At 42.5% G+C, this 18457-nt stretch overlaps 1 protein-coding gene across 8 annotated transcripts in view; it reads right to left on the bottom strand.

Moving 5' to 3' along the window:
• The window catches only part of nrxn3a (neurexin 3a), a 240686-nt gene that overhangs the window by 139730 nt on the left and 82499 nt on the right, over positions 1-18457 (bottom strand). For 4 of the 8 annotated variants that reach the window (XM_062440941.1, XM_062440940.1, XM_062440942.1 and 1 more), the window contains 3 exons: positions 17758-18059; positions 11142-11165; positions 9625-9786 (listed from right to left, as the gene is read on the bottom strand). In XM_062440941.1, coding sequence (XP_062296925.1) covers positions 9625-9786; positions 11142-11165; positions 17758-18059 — 488 coding nt within the window. Of the gene's footprint in view, positions 1-9624; positions 9787-11120; positions 11166-17757; positions 18060-18457 lie in introns of all 8 variants that reach the window. The other 4 variants (XM_062440935.1, XM_062440938.1, XM_062440937.1 and 1 more) reach the window with 2 other exon arrangements.

Here is an 18457-nt window from a genome sequence, read left to right as displayed (position 1 = left end):
GTAACTGTGATTAGAAAATCACGAGGCAGAGCTTCAGGTGTATGTGGCTTTAATTGAAGAAAGTGTGGTTCTGTGAAACACAATATAAAAGTACAATATATATTATTTACCAAATGAAAACATACATGAAACTAGGGTTACATGAAAGACATATAAATGAAAATGCATTCAATTAAGTAGAAATCTCCTTTACATCATAAACCAGCTTTATCAACAAAGGAGAAATATCAATTGTGCAAACAACAAATGAGGATCACATGTCTAGCCTAGCTAGTACATGCAAGCTCACATAGCTAATGTAGCAAATTCACTGTAACAAATGTACTGTTACTGAAACTCCAGCAGATACAGATTAACATCAACATTAAGCTGTGGCATTTACATAAAGCAGTTTAAACATAAATACTCACATTAGTCAGGTACACACCCCAAACAGGAGAAACCCAAACAGACTCTACACTCCGGATACTTCTGCACCTCTTAAAGGGCCGGTAACAGCACACACTCAGTAACATGAACACTTCTGAATTGAGGCTTTCCTACAGTATTGTTCATTTAATTTTCATGTAACAAGAGTGAAAATGCTGTCTCTGTGCATTTTTGAGAAGTCCATGTGAGAGACTGACTGTGGGATATCACTCCTTTTACCATCAGAATATATGGCAGGTTAATGCCGAAAGTGAAGGTGTTGGTGCTTCTTCCATAACAGAGATAGAGTACACAACCGCCACAATGGTGCCGTGACCCGGATTTCTCCTGGCTGCTGCTCCGTGCTGCTCCAGTATACTCCTCGCTGCTGCTACGGTATCTGCGCGGGACAGACGTTTCATCGTGCTGCATCTACTCCGTGATTCAGTCGGCTTCCCCTGGTGCCATGAGTCGCAATTGTGACTGGTAATCTGTTATATTGCTTTTTATGGACTTATTTTTGTGTTTGGAGGACAAACAACTTTTAGACTGTGATATCGCTGTATTACTGTTGGTTTCTGTGATGGTAATCTGTGGCTGTAAATTGTAAGTGGATTTTTTTCCCGCTTTCTCTCAGAGTTACAACAATTTTTTGAGTGTAAGTTGATTGTTAGCTATATTTAAAAAAAAAAAAAAGTTCCTGTTTAAAGAGAAAAAACAGTCAAGACACTAGTGATGTGTCGTTCGCAAACGAGCCGGCCTGTAAGAGCCGATGCTTTGTAGTGAACGAGAAGAGCCGATGCCCGTCGGAGAGAGCCAAATCTTCAGCCTCCTGCTCAGCAGTCCGTTTGGCTGAGGATCCATGCAGGCAGGGGCGGGAGTTTATTTTGATGGGCACACCATTCGGCCAATCACATGCGAGGACAGACTAGGATCATACCATTATGTAAAGAAGGAAGGAGGGCAGACGCTCCAAAGACAGTGAGTAGTGGTACAGGCCAGATACACACAGCAGAGACAGAGGAGGATTTGAGTGCAAGCATGTCAATGTGTTCAGTTGTTCTGTGTTCAGTTCAAGGTTTTTCAGGTGTTTAAAAGTTTAATTAAAATGTTAAACAAAAGTAACTGTATTTTTTTTGTAATAAAAAAAAAATAGAACGCTCAGAGTGATACTAAATGAAAAGCCGTTTGGGAGCCGTAGGAGCTGGCTCTTCTAAGGGAGCCGAGCCAAAAGAGCTGAATCTTTGAAAAGAGCTGGATTGCCCATCCTTAAAGACACAGTGATTAAAGTTCATACAGGAAAAAGTGAGTGGAAAAATGTTTTATTAGAGGATCATATTTTTGGAGATTTTCTGTTTAATTGAAAATGAATGGGCCTAATGTGTCAGGTATTATGAGGGGCTCAAGATTGTGGCTTAGTCGGCTTTCAGCTGCAGGGGGGCCCACTGGGGAAAAACCTGTCACATCTACTCCGCATCATGCTAAAGGCAATGATATGGTGTGTGATGACACTTATAATGTTACTCATGTAGTTGCAATCGGACAGTCTGCACCTTCTGGTCAGGATGTTGAACATGTGCCAGTTGCTGTTCTCAGTGGTAAAACAAATAGGGACCGGTATTGGTGAAAACATTGTCTCATGCCTTAAGTCCATTCCAGCTAGTGATGTTAATGTGACTCATTCAGCTTAGTAAAGCCATCGACATTGCTGCAGATGGACTAAAGAGACAAGGTTTATGTTCATCTCTCACTGTCCCGATCCTGAGCTTTCTATTGCCTTCAGCTGTAAGCCACTGGAGGAGTGGACTGCCACGGATGTTCAAGTGCGGTTGGATTAGCTTCACCCCAAAATGCTAAGTGCGGTTGGATTAGCATCATTGCTGGCGCTGCTTCAGCAGTCATTTGTGGGTGTGATGATCATGACAGTGTCCCACTGTAGGAGTGAACGACTTTGCTTCCGCTGGCATGCTGCTGGACATCAGGCTGTGACTTGCCCTGTCACTCCTGTTACCGACTCATCTGCTGTTCAGCCTGGCGGTCCATCTCAGCAGGGAAACTAACTGGCCCACATGAGGCAGGGACTAGCAGAGGGCCAGATGACATGTCCCTAAAAGATGAGGAGGTTGACCTTGAATCCGTCTACTCACAGTTATGTGCTTCAGTGGGTAATGACACAACAGAGACTGTATGCCACGGATGACCTTTTCTATACTGATGTGTTGATCAATGAAGCTGTAGAACTGCGTGCCATGTTGGACAGTGGCTCAATGGCCTGTTCCTTGAATTCCTGTGTGCTCCCCCTCCTAAAGCAGGCCAATGTCATTTCTTGTGGCTCTGTCTCTCCCACGTCAGTTGTTCTCATTGGATGTGGGGGTTTAAGGACTAACCCTTTAGGAGTGTGGGAGCTGCGGATGGAAATGCTTGATTGTCACATCTCAGTGCCAACACTCATTGTGGAAGGTCAGAGTGATGATCTTATCCTTGGCAGCAACATCATCAAGCATCTCATTCGAGTGCTGAAGCATTCTGGAGATTTCGGGGATAAAGTGTCTCTTGCAGATCAGACGTTTGGGAAGGAACAGTCCCTACTGCAGTTGTTAGCCAATGTGGAGCAATGGAGGGGCAATGAGTATTCTGACAAGGTGGGCACTGTTAAACTTAAGCATGATGTGACCCTGGGGCCCATGAAGGCCGCCTGCCTACTCATGTATGTCTCTCTGCTGGCAGCACAGTTGTTGTGGAACCGAGTGAATAGCGAACAGTGCCTCACTCAGTGATGGTGGGTCGCATCGTGACACCACTGTGGGGTGACGGATGGGTCCCAGTGAGAGTCATTAACCCCACCTCTGGACCAGTGACTCTGAGACGCAACTGCAAGATTGCGGACGTGTCGCCATGTGTGGCACTGGAAGACTTTGACACAGACTACCTGTATGTAAATAACCCACCTAATGACGTGAAGTGCACAGTGACCAAGACAGCAGACCAGACTGACACAGGCAGTGAGAAGAGCTTGACTGTTGACCAAGACTGTTCTGCACATCGGCCCTATAATTCCACTCTCTGTGACTTGGGGCTGCAGGACATTGACATTGACGAGTCCATCTTCTCTCGCCACAGGCTGGACTGTGGAAAAGCCAAAGATTTTGTCCACTGCATCCGACTGAGTGACAGCAAACCCTTCAGACTCCCCTATTGCTGTCTGTCCCCATCGCACTATGAGAAGCTGAGGGTGGCTTTAAATGACATGGAGGAGCGTGACATCATAAGGAAGTCTACAAGCGAGTATGCCTCACCTCTTGTTCTTGTGTGGAAAAATAACGGCGACCTGCGACTTTGCACTGATTTTCGGTGGCTGAATGCACGCACTGTCTGAGACGCACATCCCTTGCCTCACCAGGCTGACACCTTGGCCGCCCTGGGGGGGAATGCGTTCTTCTCGACCATGGACCTGACCTCTGGTTATTATAACGTGGAGGTCCATGAGAAGGACAAGAAGTTCACCGCGTTCCCCTCTCCCTGGGCTATATGAAAACAACAGGCTCCCGCAGGTGCTTTGCAACAGCCCAGCCACTTTCATGAGGATGATGATGGCTATCTTCGGTGATCAAAACTTCTTGAGCCTCTTGTGTTATCTTGATGATATCCTTGTGTTCACTCCCAATGAACAGCTGGCGTTGCAGAGGTTGGAGATGGTGTTCGAGAGGTTGAAGGTGCACAACCTGAAGTTAGCCCCCAAAAAGTGCCACTTTATGAGGCCTTTGGTGAAGTTTCTTTGGCATGTCGTGACGAAGAATGGCATCTTGACCGACCCAGAGAAGGTCAAAGCCATTGTTGACTTGGAGGAGAAGGATTTGATGGAGGAGGGCACCGACATCCCCTCTCCCACCAAGATCAGATCCTTCCTTGGGATGGTTTATCAACAGTTCTTTGAGGGGTACTCTGGTATCAGCAAGCCTTTGTTGCGCTGAAATCTGGTGTGAAGGGGCCGCGACGTGCCAAGGGTCAGAGGAACCAGCCTCTGTCTAGGAACCTCTCTTCTGCTGATTGGACTCTGGCATGCAGTGAATCTTTCAGAAAGCTGAAACAGGCTTTGCTAGATAATGCCACTCTTGCTCATCCCAACTTCAGTAAGCCGTTCCTGCTGTCGGTTGATGCCTCCTCCAACGGTCTGGGGGCTGTGCTGTCTCAGCTGGTTGATGGTGACGATGTTGCAAGGCCCATTGCATTTGCCAGCAAGTCGCTCAACAATGTCCAGTCTCGCTATCCAGCACACAGGCTGGAATTTCTCTCACTTAAGTGGGCTGTTTGTGACAAATTCAGCCATTGACTGAGAGGCCACCAGTTCACTGTATGGACTGACAGCAAGCCGACATTGGATGCCTGTGAGCAGAGATGGGTGTCGAAACTGGCCCCAGGGTTTCCCGCAGAAAATGTGTTAGTTAAGGTGATGGGAAGCAGTGAGACCGGGGGGGGATTCCCTCCTTAAATGCTCCATATAGGGGGGATTTTACTTTGTTGGGGGGACTGTAGGCCATACCTTGTCCTATTCTTACCGCAGATTTTGTCACTTTCCTTCAATTTAAGATATTCCCTGAACTATATTATATAGTAATTGGTTATTTAGTATACACTTTAGTAGTTTTATTCTGAACTACAGTCACCTGCAACTTCATTAGGAACACATGTGCAATATAATTCAATCCAATACAACAGCTCTGCTAAAAAATGTTTTTGAAGTTTATACATTTTCTGTTTTTGTTGACATTGTCAAAAAAGTGATAATTCTACTTTGTTTATTACTGAGGTTATACTAAGTGGTGGTGGTGTACTTGGGTGCATTACATTGAATGGTGTTCTTAAAAATGTTTTGGAATCAATTAAATTACCTGCAATCCCGCGCTGAAATTCAGGCCCTGTTCTCCATCACCTCACAACGATTCCCTATGGTGCACTCCTGGAGGAAGCAAAGGCCTTGGACCTTGAGCGTGTGAAGGATGCTTTCCGGTTGTCCTGTGACCCACTCAGCCGCCTGCAGCATCTTCCCTTAGCCGTGGCCTCCAACAGTGCAGTAGCAGTGCCCCAGCATCCATATATCTCCTCGCGGGCAGTGTCTGCTGTTCTGGAGCATTCCTTGGAAAAAGACTGCTTGCCCCCCTCATGCTTTCCTCCTGCCTCAACTCACTCAGTCCCTTCAGCCATCTGAGCTGTCTGATTTCCGCCCTTTGCCTAGGGATAAACTGACATCGATGCAACGAGCTGATCCGTGCTTGAGTCGGGTGCTTTACTTTGTGGAACGTCAGAGAACACCCACATGAGCCTGTTGAAGCTCTGAGGCTCCTCCGACGCTGGGACCAGCTCACCATCAATGCTGGTGTTTTGTGTCACACATCCAATGATGCTGTTACAAAGTGAAAAACGTAGCGGTACGTCGTGCACGTGGTGAGAACAAAAATTGCCGGTATGCACGTGTCATGAATCCGACAATGATTTTGCGCAAGCACTTATTTTTTGTGGACAGTAAAAACATTTCTGCACACATATTAGTGTATTTGGCCCATTGAATCAGGTGAAGTGAAAGTTAATGTTTTACAAATACACTCATGCAGTAAAACTTTTGCGAGTGAAAAGCCAATATGTACTTTATCAAACCACCTGTTCAACAAGTATAAACATGTAGAAAAGCAATATTTTCAACTGCTCTGCTCACAGTCTCCCATCCACTGCCAGTATGTTTTAATATCCACCACAGTGTGCTAGGCTAATAAAATGAAGGCTGTCTATATTTAGCCTAACTGTGTAGCTTAGGTTGCCGCATATCTTAAAATCTGGCAAATTCTTGTAAAGTAAGCTACAGGCTAAGGTGACCATCCTCCGTCCCAAACCAGGGACCTCCTATCTCTACCAATCTGGAGCAGAGGAGATAGATAGCCATTTATTGCCCCCAGACGGGAAATCCTTTTTCACAAACTGTGAAAACTGAAACCCCACCAACATTGAACAATATACATACATACATACACACACTGTACGACACCACTAAACATTGAGCAACATGTAATACACACATACTACACAAACGCCACCAGACATTGAACAACAGACAAATATATATAGCACACTCAGGAGGGCTGGGTCCATATGAGGTTATTGGGGAAGGTTATTGAGTGCTGAGATGGCAGACGGGACCAGGCTCTTACTGAAGCGTGCCCGTATCCATCTCAGAGTGGAGACGGGCATGCTTCAGTATCTGCGACCAGACGGCAGCAGTGTGAAGTGAGGGTAGAGAGGGTGATCCGGGTCGTTGGTTATTGCTTGTGCGAGGCGTGTGACTGCTCTGTGGTTGAGCTCGGTGAGGTTGGGTGTGGGATGGTTGATGATCTTGGATGCGGTGTGTGTTATTTTTGTTAGTTTGTTCCTGTTAGTGGTGGACAGCATGTTGTAAAAATAGGGTGAACAGTACAGGAGGATGGGTTGGATGATGCTGGTGTACAGTAGTGACAGAAGGCGGGGGGCAACAGAGAGGGCACAGAGTTTGTGGATGACATGGAGTCTCTGTTGGGACCTTTTGTGTATGTTGGTGATGTGGAGGACAGCATGTTATAAATTTCAAACAGTATTTGATGTGCTTGTTTTTATGTGTGATATGAGTTGTGATGTGTGTGTTTGTTTGAAATAAACTATTTTACTTGATGTTACTGCTTACTTCACCTTAAACCTATCCAAACAATTTTAAAGTATTTTTTATTTTATTACAGTGCTGGTGTGTGCAAATATGGGTTCTGGCAACTTGTCTTAGAGGAAAGTGAAAATGTTCAAATTCAAGGATTCAAGGAAGCTTTATTGTCATTTCCACAGCATGTACTAGACATGTAGGGAAACAAAATACCGTTTACACTACACTCCCACCTAAAAACATATTGACACATATACGTTTAATAATTAGTATAATAATTTTATTCGCCTTCTGATTCATTTGCTCCCTTGGAGACCTGGGAAGATGCTTGGAGAACTTCCTCAAGGAAACTTCTATATCATCATAGACCAAAAGGTCATTCTCTACATCACTTACACGAGGAGCTCAAACCGCCCTGATCACAGTTATCACGTCAGTCAGACAAACAGCAGATTTGTTTTTAGTGCAGGCTTAAGAGCTAATAATGTTTCAAGAGCTAATATACATGTAAGGGCTATTGCAACTGTTGAGAAATCTCCAACCACCTACATCTGAGCTCCCCTCCATTCTTTCAACCATTTACCAAAACAACAGCCACGTCCTGCATTGATGACATGTTTTCCTGTCATGTCCTGGCTGGGGATGCATCAGGACACCTCAGCAAGTGGTTTGAGAGATTGGACCAAAATGCATCTGGGAGGTCGTTTACACTTTTAACGTATTAAGTGCTGTCCACTTGTGATCGGATCACCCGAGATGCATGTTAATATCAAGTGTAAACAGGGCCTTTGATGTGTCACGTGGCGGCTGTGGCTCAGGAGGTAGAGCGGGTCGTCCACTAATCGGAAGATTGGCAGGTCGATTCCCAGCTCCTTCAATCTGCATGTCAAAGTGTTCTTGGGCAAGATACTGAACCCCAAATTGCTCCCGATGGGTGCGCTAATGGTGTGTGAGTGTGTGTGAATGGTTAACTCCTCCTGATGAGCAGGTTGGCATGTATGAATACGTGTGTGTGAATTAGTGATGGATTTCATGATTCGTTGTCGAGATTCAGTTCCCGTCGGTCAGTTCAGCTGGAAGAATCGGTTCATATAGTTCGTTCATTAGTTCGTTCAGTCGTATTTCCGGTACAACGTTGTTTAACGGTGAATCACAATGCACGGTTCTCAGCTCCTCGTTCTCAAACGATCGTGCTAACGGTCAACACAACACAGTAGTTCAAAGTAAATACATAGCTGCAACTTCATGATTATGTACAATACAACAGTGGCTAATGTGTTTACACCTTCACATTAAATGTACATGTATTGAAGGTAAATAGAGAGTAGACTCCGGCTAAATCAGCTAATTTATTGTCTTCATTTTTTGTTCACTTTTAGCAAGGGCTACTAAATAAAGAAATAAAGACCCAATATGCTGACAAACATGTTTAAAAGCTTGGCAGATATATTGTAACGAACTGGGCCACGTTACTGTTATGTGTGTTATTAAAAAAGAGAGATTATGCCCAGATACTTAAGTCTGTTCATATCTCTCCTGTCGGTCTCGTTCAGTCAGTCACTCCGTTCATATCTCTCCTGTCGGTCTCGTTCAATCAGTCGCTCCGTTCAATCATCTCAGTCGGTCTCGTTCAGTCAGTGATTCGCTCTCAAGATGCGTTCAAAGACACTCAGGAAAGCTAACATTTAGCTTAACATTCGCTAACACCCCGAAATAGGGTGCTTCAACAGAACAGTATCCTTCCTGAGTGTCTGTGAACGCGACTTGAGAGCGAGTGACTCAACAGACAACCTACGATTGGCTGGCTTTCTCAGTCCCTCTTCACCACTCTGATAACTTAACAGTGAACATAGCGAACGAAAGAACGAGAGAGTAGTGAAACGGGGAATCAGGTCAGTTCGTTCGTTTTAAAGAGTCGTTCGTTTGAACTGATTCATTCGCGAACGGGCCATCTCTAGTGTGAATGAGGGAATTTTTGTAGTGTAAAATGCTAGACGACTAGAAAAGAGCTACACATGTACAGTCCATTTACCAACTTGTAATGTTTCCATGATTTCCTGGGTCAAAAGCTATGGGTTGGAGTATCAGGTTGGGATGCATTTATGTTCCGGTATTGAAAATACGGTGTCTTTGTTCAAAAGGATTGTCAGTGTAATTGTTAGAGATAACACCACTTATTTTCTAACTTGTAAAGTCTCAAACATGTATTTTGATGATCATTTAAATGCAGTTAGTTTTGAGAAGTAAATGGATATCTTCATGTACATGACCAAATGTACATCGTCCCATACTGTTATTTTGCATAAATCCACACTGAACATTTTTCAGTTCATGAATTATGTTTATAGTGTTCCTGCCTTTTAATATCACATATTTGTGTGCAAGTTGTTGTGGTGGTAATAAAGTTAACACTTTCACAAGTGTTAATTTAACACTTTAAAGAGTGGACACACTATTGACACTTAACACTTTCAGAGGTAATTTAACACAGGTGATTTGGCTTTGTAGCAGCATGTTTCACAGTTAATCAGGTACTTTACCTCCTTGAGACAGCCCATGAAGTTGTTGCTAACTGGAGATCCAGGCAGGTCAGCAGTGCTGGGGCTTCCACCCACGTAGAAGAAGTCATCAGATCCCAACATAGTGTAGTCTTCTTGGGTGTAACCCGTGGTGGTCAGAATCCCATCAACTGATATTGTCACCTGACAATGAGGAATGAAAAGAATGAGTGGAGATAAAACATTTTTCTTGGATTTAACAATAGGAGGAAGCCTACAGTGTTGTTTTGGAATTCACTCAGGTCAATTAGAATTTAACATCTCAGACCTTGTAGCTTATGTTTAACTGTGTGGATCAGCGAGGACATATAATGAAAAACTGACAGTCCATTATTTTCTTTAGCTTTGATGCCAGGTAAAAGATGCCGTTTGTGAGGGTCAAAACTATTGATGGTATGAAGGGTTAGGAGAATGTCTAAATGAAGATGAACTGAATTTAACTCCAGGCATTGACATACACGTATTAATATTACTCTGTTGTATTTACTGCTTTATTTGATCTTAATCTCGTCTAAATGAGTGAAGGAAGAAAGAAACTAGTTACATAACAGAGGTAACATGCAGGAGAAAACATAAAACACTCAAACCATTAGAAAGGAGGGAAAAGGGAGAATAAGTGTCACACCACACTAAATCCAATGCAAACAGACAGGACACACAGACTGCCACTGTGCAGGACGTTTAGCAATAACTTACTGTCGACAAAATATTTGATAGCATTTGACAGCATTTATTGAAAAACAGCATAGAATTGAAAGTCCCAGCAGTAGTGGTGGAAAGTAACTAAGTATATTCATTCAAATATTGTACTTATGTACAATAATGGACATTTGATTCTTCCTCATGCGCAATGCCAATCCCAAATATAGATTTTTCTTCCCAGTTTGTTTGTGGACTTTTTTTTTCAAGTGTGTCAAATTTCAAATATTGTAATCCAGTGCTATTGTACAGAATGGTTCCAAAAATGCTTGTGGTGTCAGTGGAGTTTATAATTTTATAACTATATCCCTGCAGGATGGATCACCTTGTAGTTTCAGTTGTTTAGGGAATTTAATGGGTGTAATGTGTACTCAGTCCATGTTGGGCCATGTGCATTGTACACAGGACACAATTGTCAGAGCTCCAATGTGGATTGTTTTTCATTCTCTGTAGGAAGCCCCTGATAATTTTCACAACATTATCACCAAAAACATATAACAGGAAAACAAGGGGCTTGAGTCGAACAATAGAGGAGCAAAAGTGATGGGTCATTAAAAAAGAGGAAGAGGTTAATAAAGAAATAAGAAAGTCAATGTGAGAGGATGACCCAGGTAAAAATTGCAGGGACAAGATAAGTTATGACAACATGATATCTCGGAAATACAAACCCCATTTTCTTATTGTTTAGAGAATGGTATTTGATGTGTATAAGTCAAAGGAGGAGAAAGGGGAAGAGTACAGAGCAAACCAAAAAAATGACAATAATGAATGATATGTACCATACAATGGAGTGTGTTTACCATAGCGTATCCAATGCCTGATTGCTATGCAGAGAGAGAGGGTGGGTAAGAAACAAATTTAATGCAATGAGCAGGGGGGGTTTTAATAAATGAAATGAATTGAAATCAAAATTAAATGAGGAAAAGTGAGGGAGTTAGTGCATGTTAGTAAAAAAAGAAAAGAAAAAAATCATACCTTGAGTCACAATTTATAAAAAGAGTTATGCCAAGAAAGAGAATGGTAAAGGGTTGTTTCCCAAAAAGTGTCCAATGTTTCCAGTGTTTCTGACTGTGATCTTACGGATTCTGGATGCTACATTTGTGGTGGCGTAGGGATGTCCTGAGCCAATCTAGGCATATTTTATGTCTCTGTAAATAAACCCGGTCAAATGTCTGTACTTTCTTTACGCCAGACTGGCTGTACAGTGCTTTACGCCAGACAGGCTGTACAGTGCTTTACGCCAGACAGGCTGTACAGTGCTTTACGCCAGACAGGCTGTACAGTGCTTTACGCCAGACTGGCTGTACAGTGCTTTACGCCAGACTGGCTGTACAGTGCAAGCAATTTTCTGCAGTGTGTGAGTAACCGAGTGTTACAAATGTGAAAAAAATAAATGGGGACATCAGTTACTGTGCCTGACATCCAGATGAGCAAAATACACATATTTCTTAACTCTGACACTGTCAGATCCATTTTCAAATCTTTCATCTCTCTGCTCCCTTTACTATTAGTAACGATTTAACATTCATGTAAGGCAGTTTCTCATTTTAGCTGACACCAATTGTTGCTAATGTGTGTTAAAATGACAAACATCATGACTAGTTGAGCCAGTGAGGACACCAATGTCAAGATCTACAGTGCCTATAAAAGGCATTCACCCCCTTGGATGTTTTCCCCTTTTATTTCTTTTATAAATTGAATCATGGTCAAAATAATTTGACATTAAAGAGTTGTTTTTTGTAAAAAAAATAAAAATAAAAAAATGTTGAAAGTCAAAGTGAAAACAGATTTCTACAAAGTAATGTCAATTAATTGAAAATATATAATGTAAAATAGGTGATTGCATAAATATTCACCCCCTTCAAGTCAGTATCTAGATGATGCACCTTGGGCCACAATCACAGCACTGAGTCTGTGTGGATAGGTCTAAATCAGGCTTATACATCTGGACGCTGCAGTTTTACTCCATTCTTCTTTGCGAAACTGCTCAAGCTCTGTCATGTTGCAAGAGGATCAGACGTGAACAGTGTTTTTCAAGTCCACACAAATTCTCTATTGGATTGAGATCTGGCTCTGTCTCAGCCACTCCAGAACATTCACCTTGTACAACTTGTGTAGGTGTCCTCCAGGATTTCTCTATATTTTGCTGTATTCATTTTACCTTTTACTTTTACAAGCCTTCCAGGGCCTGCTGCTGAGAAGCATCCCCACAGCATGATGCTGCCACCACCATGCTTCACGGTGGGGGTGGTGTGTTTGGGGTGCTGTGCAGTTTTTGGTGTCTGCCAAACATAGCGTCTAGTCTGATGGCTAAAAAACTCCATTTTGGTCTCATTAGACCAAAGAACCTTCTTCCAGTTGACCTTGGAGTCTCCCACATGCCTTTGGCCTGCGAACTCTAGTCAAGATTTAATATGAGTTTTCTTCAAAAGTGGCTTTCTCTTCGCCACTGTCCCATAAAGCAACAGCTGTTGTATGCAGAGTCTCTCCCACCTCAGCTGCTGAAACTTTTAACTCCTTTAGAGTTGTCATAGGCGTCTTAGTGGCCTCCCTCACCAGTCTCCGTTTTGCACGGTCACTCAGTTTGTGAGGACGGCCTGCTCTAGGCAGATTTACACGTGCCAAATTCCCTCCATTTTTTAATGATGGATTTAACTGAACTTCAGGGTATTTTCAGTAACTTGGAAATATTTTTGTATCCATCACATTTATACTTATCAATAACCTTTTCTTGGAGTTTCTTGGAGTGTTCTTTTGTCTTCATGGTGTAATTATATTAGTACTGATTAACCAGTGACTGGACCTTCCAGACACAGGTGTCTTTATACTACAATCACTTGAGACACATTCACTGTACTCAGGTGATATCCATTTCACTATTTGTGAGAAATACTAGCAAGAATTGGCTGGACCTCTATTTAATTAGTTCAGTCACTTTTAAGGGGGTGAATATTTATGCAATCACCTATTTTACCTATAGTTTTTTAATTAACTGACATTACTTTGTAGAAATCAGTTTTCACTTCAACAATAAAGAGTTGTTTTTTGTAAATTCTTTTTTTTTAAAAAGGCCAATTATATTGACTATGATTCAATTTATAAAAGCAATAAAAGGGGAAAACATCCAAGGGGGTGAATACTTTTCATAGGCACTGTATTTCAATAATGAATATTGCATTTTAGTTTGGCAGTGGGGCTCTGCTCACGTGATGCAGTAGAACAAATCCGAGCAGCTTGACATAGTCTGTCCCTGAACTCACAGTGAGCTCAAAGCCTGAGATACACAACATTTGATGAACACACAATTAAAAAGAAAGAGCAGAAGCTCCTGCGCACGTCGGGCCGCGGCGAAGCGGAAATGTTTCCGTCAGGTGCATTTAGACCCGGGCATTTATCGGACACTGCAATAAGTAGATATACGATACACACAAACACACACAAACACTCACACACACACACACACACACACACACACACACACACACACACACACACACACACATACACACACACTCACACACAGACACACTCACACACACACACACACACACTCACACTCTCTCTCTCTGCCTCTGTCTGTCTGTGAGGACATTTAGACTGAGCAACTGAAATGAACCTCCAACACTTGGATGAGTCAAACAGGAGAGGAACTTATTTTCAGTGAAACCTGTAGATATGTTTGTAGTTCATGCTCATGTAATTCATGTTTGATCTTTACTTTGACAGCACTGTCAGTGAAATAGTTGACAGACTGCACAGATATCTAAAATCATAAATATACAGTCAATAAACTTGAACTAGAAACAGAAAACCGAGGCACCTTTTTTCTTATCAGGTATCATGACAAGTTTTCTCCACTGGGTGGCACACTAAGACCACAAATGAACTTGGCTGAGCCAGCTGCACACACACACACACAGTCGTTGCCATGGTAGTTAACGACTGGAGAGCATGACAACAGAGCATGCACAGACAGAATGGAGATTTCAGATTGAATGGGAGAGGAACAGGGTGCACATGTGGGGCCGCAGATCGAAAAGTATAAAACATAGCCGGACCAAATTACACGCATCTATAGATGAGACTTGTGGCTACATTTTGACATTTGAATGGAGTCTGTAACTTAAAGTATGCAGGAATAATATATATATTTTTGAAAAGCCTGAAAAATTGTCGAAAATCCCACATGTAACGGCAAACTGTGCACTTCCTGTTGGATTTAGGTCAGTGGTGTCAGTGTGTGATGTGTAGGTCTTGATAAGACACACAATTGAGTTTTGGTTTGATCTTTCTACGCCTATCAGGCGTAGTGGCCGTTTTACTGTTTCTAGGTGGCACTAGAGAGACAATTTTTCCATTTATCCAATTTATGGCCAGGCCTGATGTGCTTGGTGAATTTGGTCTGTCCTGGAGCATGTTTAGGTGGTCAAATTTAGGGTCAAAGTGGCATTAGACTCTCCTCCCATTCATTGTCTATGGGAGCGTTTTGGCGAGGGTTTTTGGGCACTTGACCTCTGAGGGCTTCTAAAAATCCAAACCGGACGAGTAATGAAAAAGTTGTTCAGAACTTTTGTGCAGCAGAGTGTGCTAAATCAGCTATTTAAGTTTCAAGCCGCCACAATGAATGCCCTCGGACAAGATAACGTTTGTAGCAGGCCAAGAATCGTCAAAAATCCCACATGTAACAGCAAATTGTGCACTTCCTGTTGGATTTAGGTCAGGGGTGTCAGCGCGTGATTTGTAGGTCTTGATAAGACAAAAAATTGAGTTTCGGTTTGATCTTTCTACGACATTCCTATCAGGCGTAGTGGCCGTTTTAGTGTTTTAGGTGGCGCTAGAGAGTTCGATGTTGTTTGTTTTTCCATTTTATCGAATTTTTCGCCAGACCTGATGTGTGTTCCGAATTTGGTGAGTTTTGGAGCAGGTTTAGGGGGTCAAATTAAGGCGCAAAGAGGCGGTAGAATAATTTTTAAAAAGGATACAAAAACAATAGGGTCCTTGCCTCCAGGCAAGGGCAGGACTCCCTTCTGGAGTCCTCGCCCTCTTGCCTTTCGGCTCGGTCCCTAATAATAAAAAACGATACAAATTCAATAGGGTCCTTGCCTCCAGGCAATGGCAGGACTCCCTTCTGGAGTCCTTGCCCTCTTGCCTTTCGGCTCGGTCCCTAATAATAAAAAACGATACAAATTCAATAGGGTCCTTGCCTCCAGGCAATGGCAGGACTCCCTTCTGGAGTCCTTGCCCTCTTGCCTTTCGGCTCGGTCCCTAATAAACGACACAAATTCAATAGGGTCCTTGCCTTTTAGCTCAGTCCCTTAAAAAAACAACACAAAAACAATAGGGTCCTTGCCTGCAGGCAAGGGCAGGAGTCCCTTCTGGAGTCCTCGCTCCCTTGCCTTTTGGCTCGGTCCCTAAAAACGACACAAATACAATTGGGTCCTTGCGTCCAGGCAAGGGCAGGACTCCCTTCTGGAGTCCTCGCCCTCTTGCCTTTCGGCTCGGTCCCTAAAAAAATGACACAAAAACAATAGGGTCCTTGCCTCCAGGCAAGGGCAGGACTCCTCTGGAGTCCTCGCCCTCTTGCCTTTCGGCTCGGTCCCTAACAAGGTTTTATGGAGGATGTAAATATAAACTGAATTCCATGCCTGCCTGAACTACCACAAGGCTCCATTCTTTGTCAGCAACTTGATGACAAAATTAAACTTGGCTGGTTGACTGTTTTGAGTTTCTGTGCTCTTAGCAGCCAGTTTCTGTACTCAGCCAAAGACGTGATGGGAGAAACTAACACTGTCTACTGAGTGGTGATGTTTTTTTGTTTTTATTCACATTATCAACAATTTGGACCAGGACTTCCTGTGTTCAGATGAATTACCTTGTAAAAAATTAGATGCGCCAAATTCAGTAGCCAGAGTTGTTGTGTATATAGGCCTATATATTAATGTGCTACATACATATTTAATGAACACTGCATCTCCTTCTGCTATGCATATATTTTTTACAATGTATACTGAGCATTTTTGGCACAAGCATTTCTTTAGAGATGAATGAAGTTTTAATGTATTTTCAGGTTGTAGCTTTGAGTTTGCAATAGTGGTTTGAATCTTCACTGTCCTCATGATTCGATTATGATTCAGCTGTTAACGATTTGATTCGCTTCTACAATGCATCTCGATGGATCTCAACGTCCTGATTTTTCTACATTACTGCATGGCTAATTTCTCATCAATTGATACAAGAAGTCAAATAAATATAAATTCCCTTTTTTTTATTTAGAAAGTACTTTACAATCTGAATGTCAACATTAAACATAGGTTAAAAATAAATGTCTTCAAATTAAAACAAGTAGACCAAAATAAGTCCATAGTATAGACCTAGCAGAGGTGAATCTCACCTGCCTGTATGAGCATAAACTGAGGGGCCGAGTGCAGCACTGTATTTGTTACCATGTCTCCAGCAGTGGAGAGCAGCACCTATGCTGCACAGTTAGCTCCAGGAAATACATCACTGTCCAGCTGCTGCGCTACCCTCACAGTTAAGTTCCGCCTTTGTCGTCCCTCAACATCAAGTTATTAACTAACATTTAGATAATTGATTCTTGACTTTTGTGAACCGATGCAGAATCGTCCACATCTGCATCGCGATGCATTGTATAATCGAGAAATTTCAACATCCCTAGTGTGCTGATATTGAAGAACTCAGGGCCAAAAAACTTGATTGGGACATCCATAGTGTGTAGGGGTGTGTACAAATAACCATTATGAATCGGAAGTCGGTTTTGATTTGAAAGATGAGAGTGCATCAATACACAGACCCCTGGATCGATCTAAATACTGTATACCATGAACCGGCCGATGGCCAGATTACAAAGTTATGAATCGGTATAATGTAGTTGCCATCACAGAAACATTAAGAATAGTGCTCTGCTTGCGAGGGAAAGACAAACATGTCCGACAACACCACTATGATTTATAATGCACCGTCAAGTCTGAAATCCAAAGTTTGGAGATTTGGATTTTACAAGAGGAACACAAGACTAGATGAAACCTTTGTAATATGAAAGGAGTGTAAAACAGCACTAACTACAATGACGACAACGTGAACATCCACACTATGAACTATAACATCCTGTAAACAGTGGCGTCAAGTAGCACTGTGCGCTCCAGTTGCGTGTGCAGCTGAAGGAAATTGATTATTAATGTTGTATGTTGTACAGAGAAAGAAAAAGAAACCTGAAGAGTTCTGAGGTTTGTCCAAATTTGTCCACAGCAATTGCTATAGTTTGCTGAGTAAACATTGCTCCAAACAACCTGCAGTCAGTAATGAGACAATGTTTTGATTCTGTGTATCATCACCACCAGTACCGTACAAATAACCACATTAATTTCTCATATATTTCACTCAACCTCAGTGACCTACCTGCCGGAGGTTGCGGGTCACTTTGACATCATGCCACGAGTTGTCATTGAACTTCCCGTTGACTGGCTCAACAATGGCTTCAAAGGCTCCAGAGCCTAGGTTAATCACAAGGGAGACGGCGCCATCCTTCAGTGCCAGGTTGACGTAGTCTGCTGACTTGCCAGTATGAAGGATTAGACCATTGCGCTGCCATGTCTTGAAGGATAGTGTGATCTCGTCGCTGCTGCTCTGGATGGGGTTCTGGGAGAGGTCGTAGCAGAAGTACTCTGAGCCACGGAAAGTGGCCACATTCTCTTCCCTTGCTGTGGAGAGAAGAAAAAGACAAGTTGGGGATAGTATATTTTCAGACATCAGACAGCATGATAAGATTAAAATTAAAGATAACATTCAACCATTATTTTAAAAGTCTGCTGTAGAAACAAAAGTTTCAGAGGTCACCAAGTGTGTCAGATTGTCTTTTGCGAAAACGGAAAAAATGATTTCAATGAAATCTACAATGTTTCCATTTTATGAACAGTGGATCAATAAAATCCTGGCATTTTTCTCTGCGTCATGGATTCAGTTAAATGCAGAAACCCAAGCTCTTCTAAAATCTTTTCACATCAAAACTCAAATCTTGTCAGGGCAAATTTAAGTTTACAGTCACTGACAGTGAGTTCTTATTTATTTTGTCTTACTTATTGTCTTTATTTTTGTCAAG

Source organism: Scomber scombrus, chromosome 19 (genome assembly GCF_963691925.1).
Source record: "Scomber scombrus chromosome 19, fScoSco1.1, whole genome shotgun sequence".
NCBI classification, from domain to species: Eukaryota; Metazoa; Chordata; class Actinopteri; order Scombriformes; family Scombridae; genus Scomber; species Scomber scombrus.
This window is presented reverse-complemented; position numbering and strand designations above follow the sequence as displayed.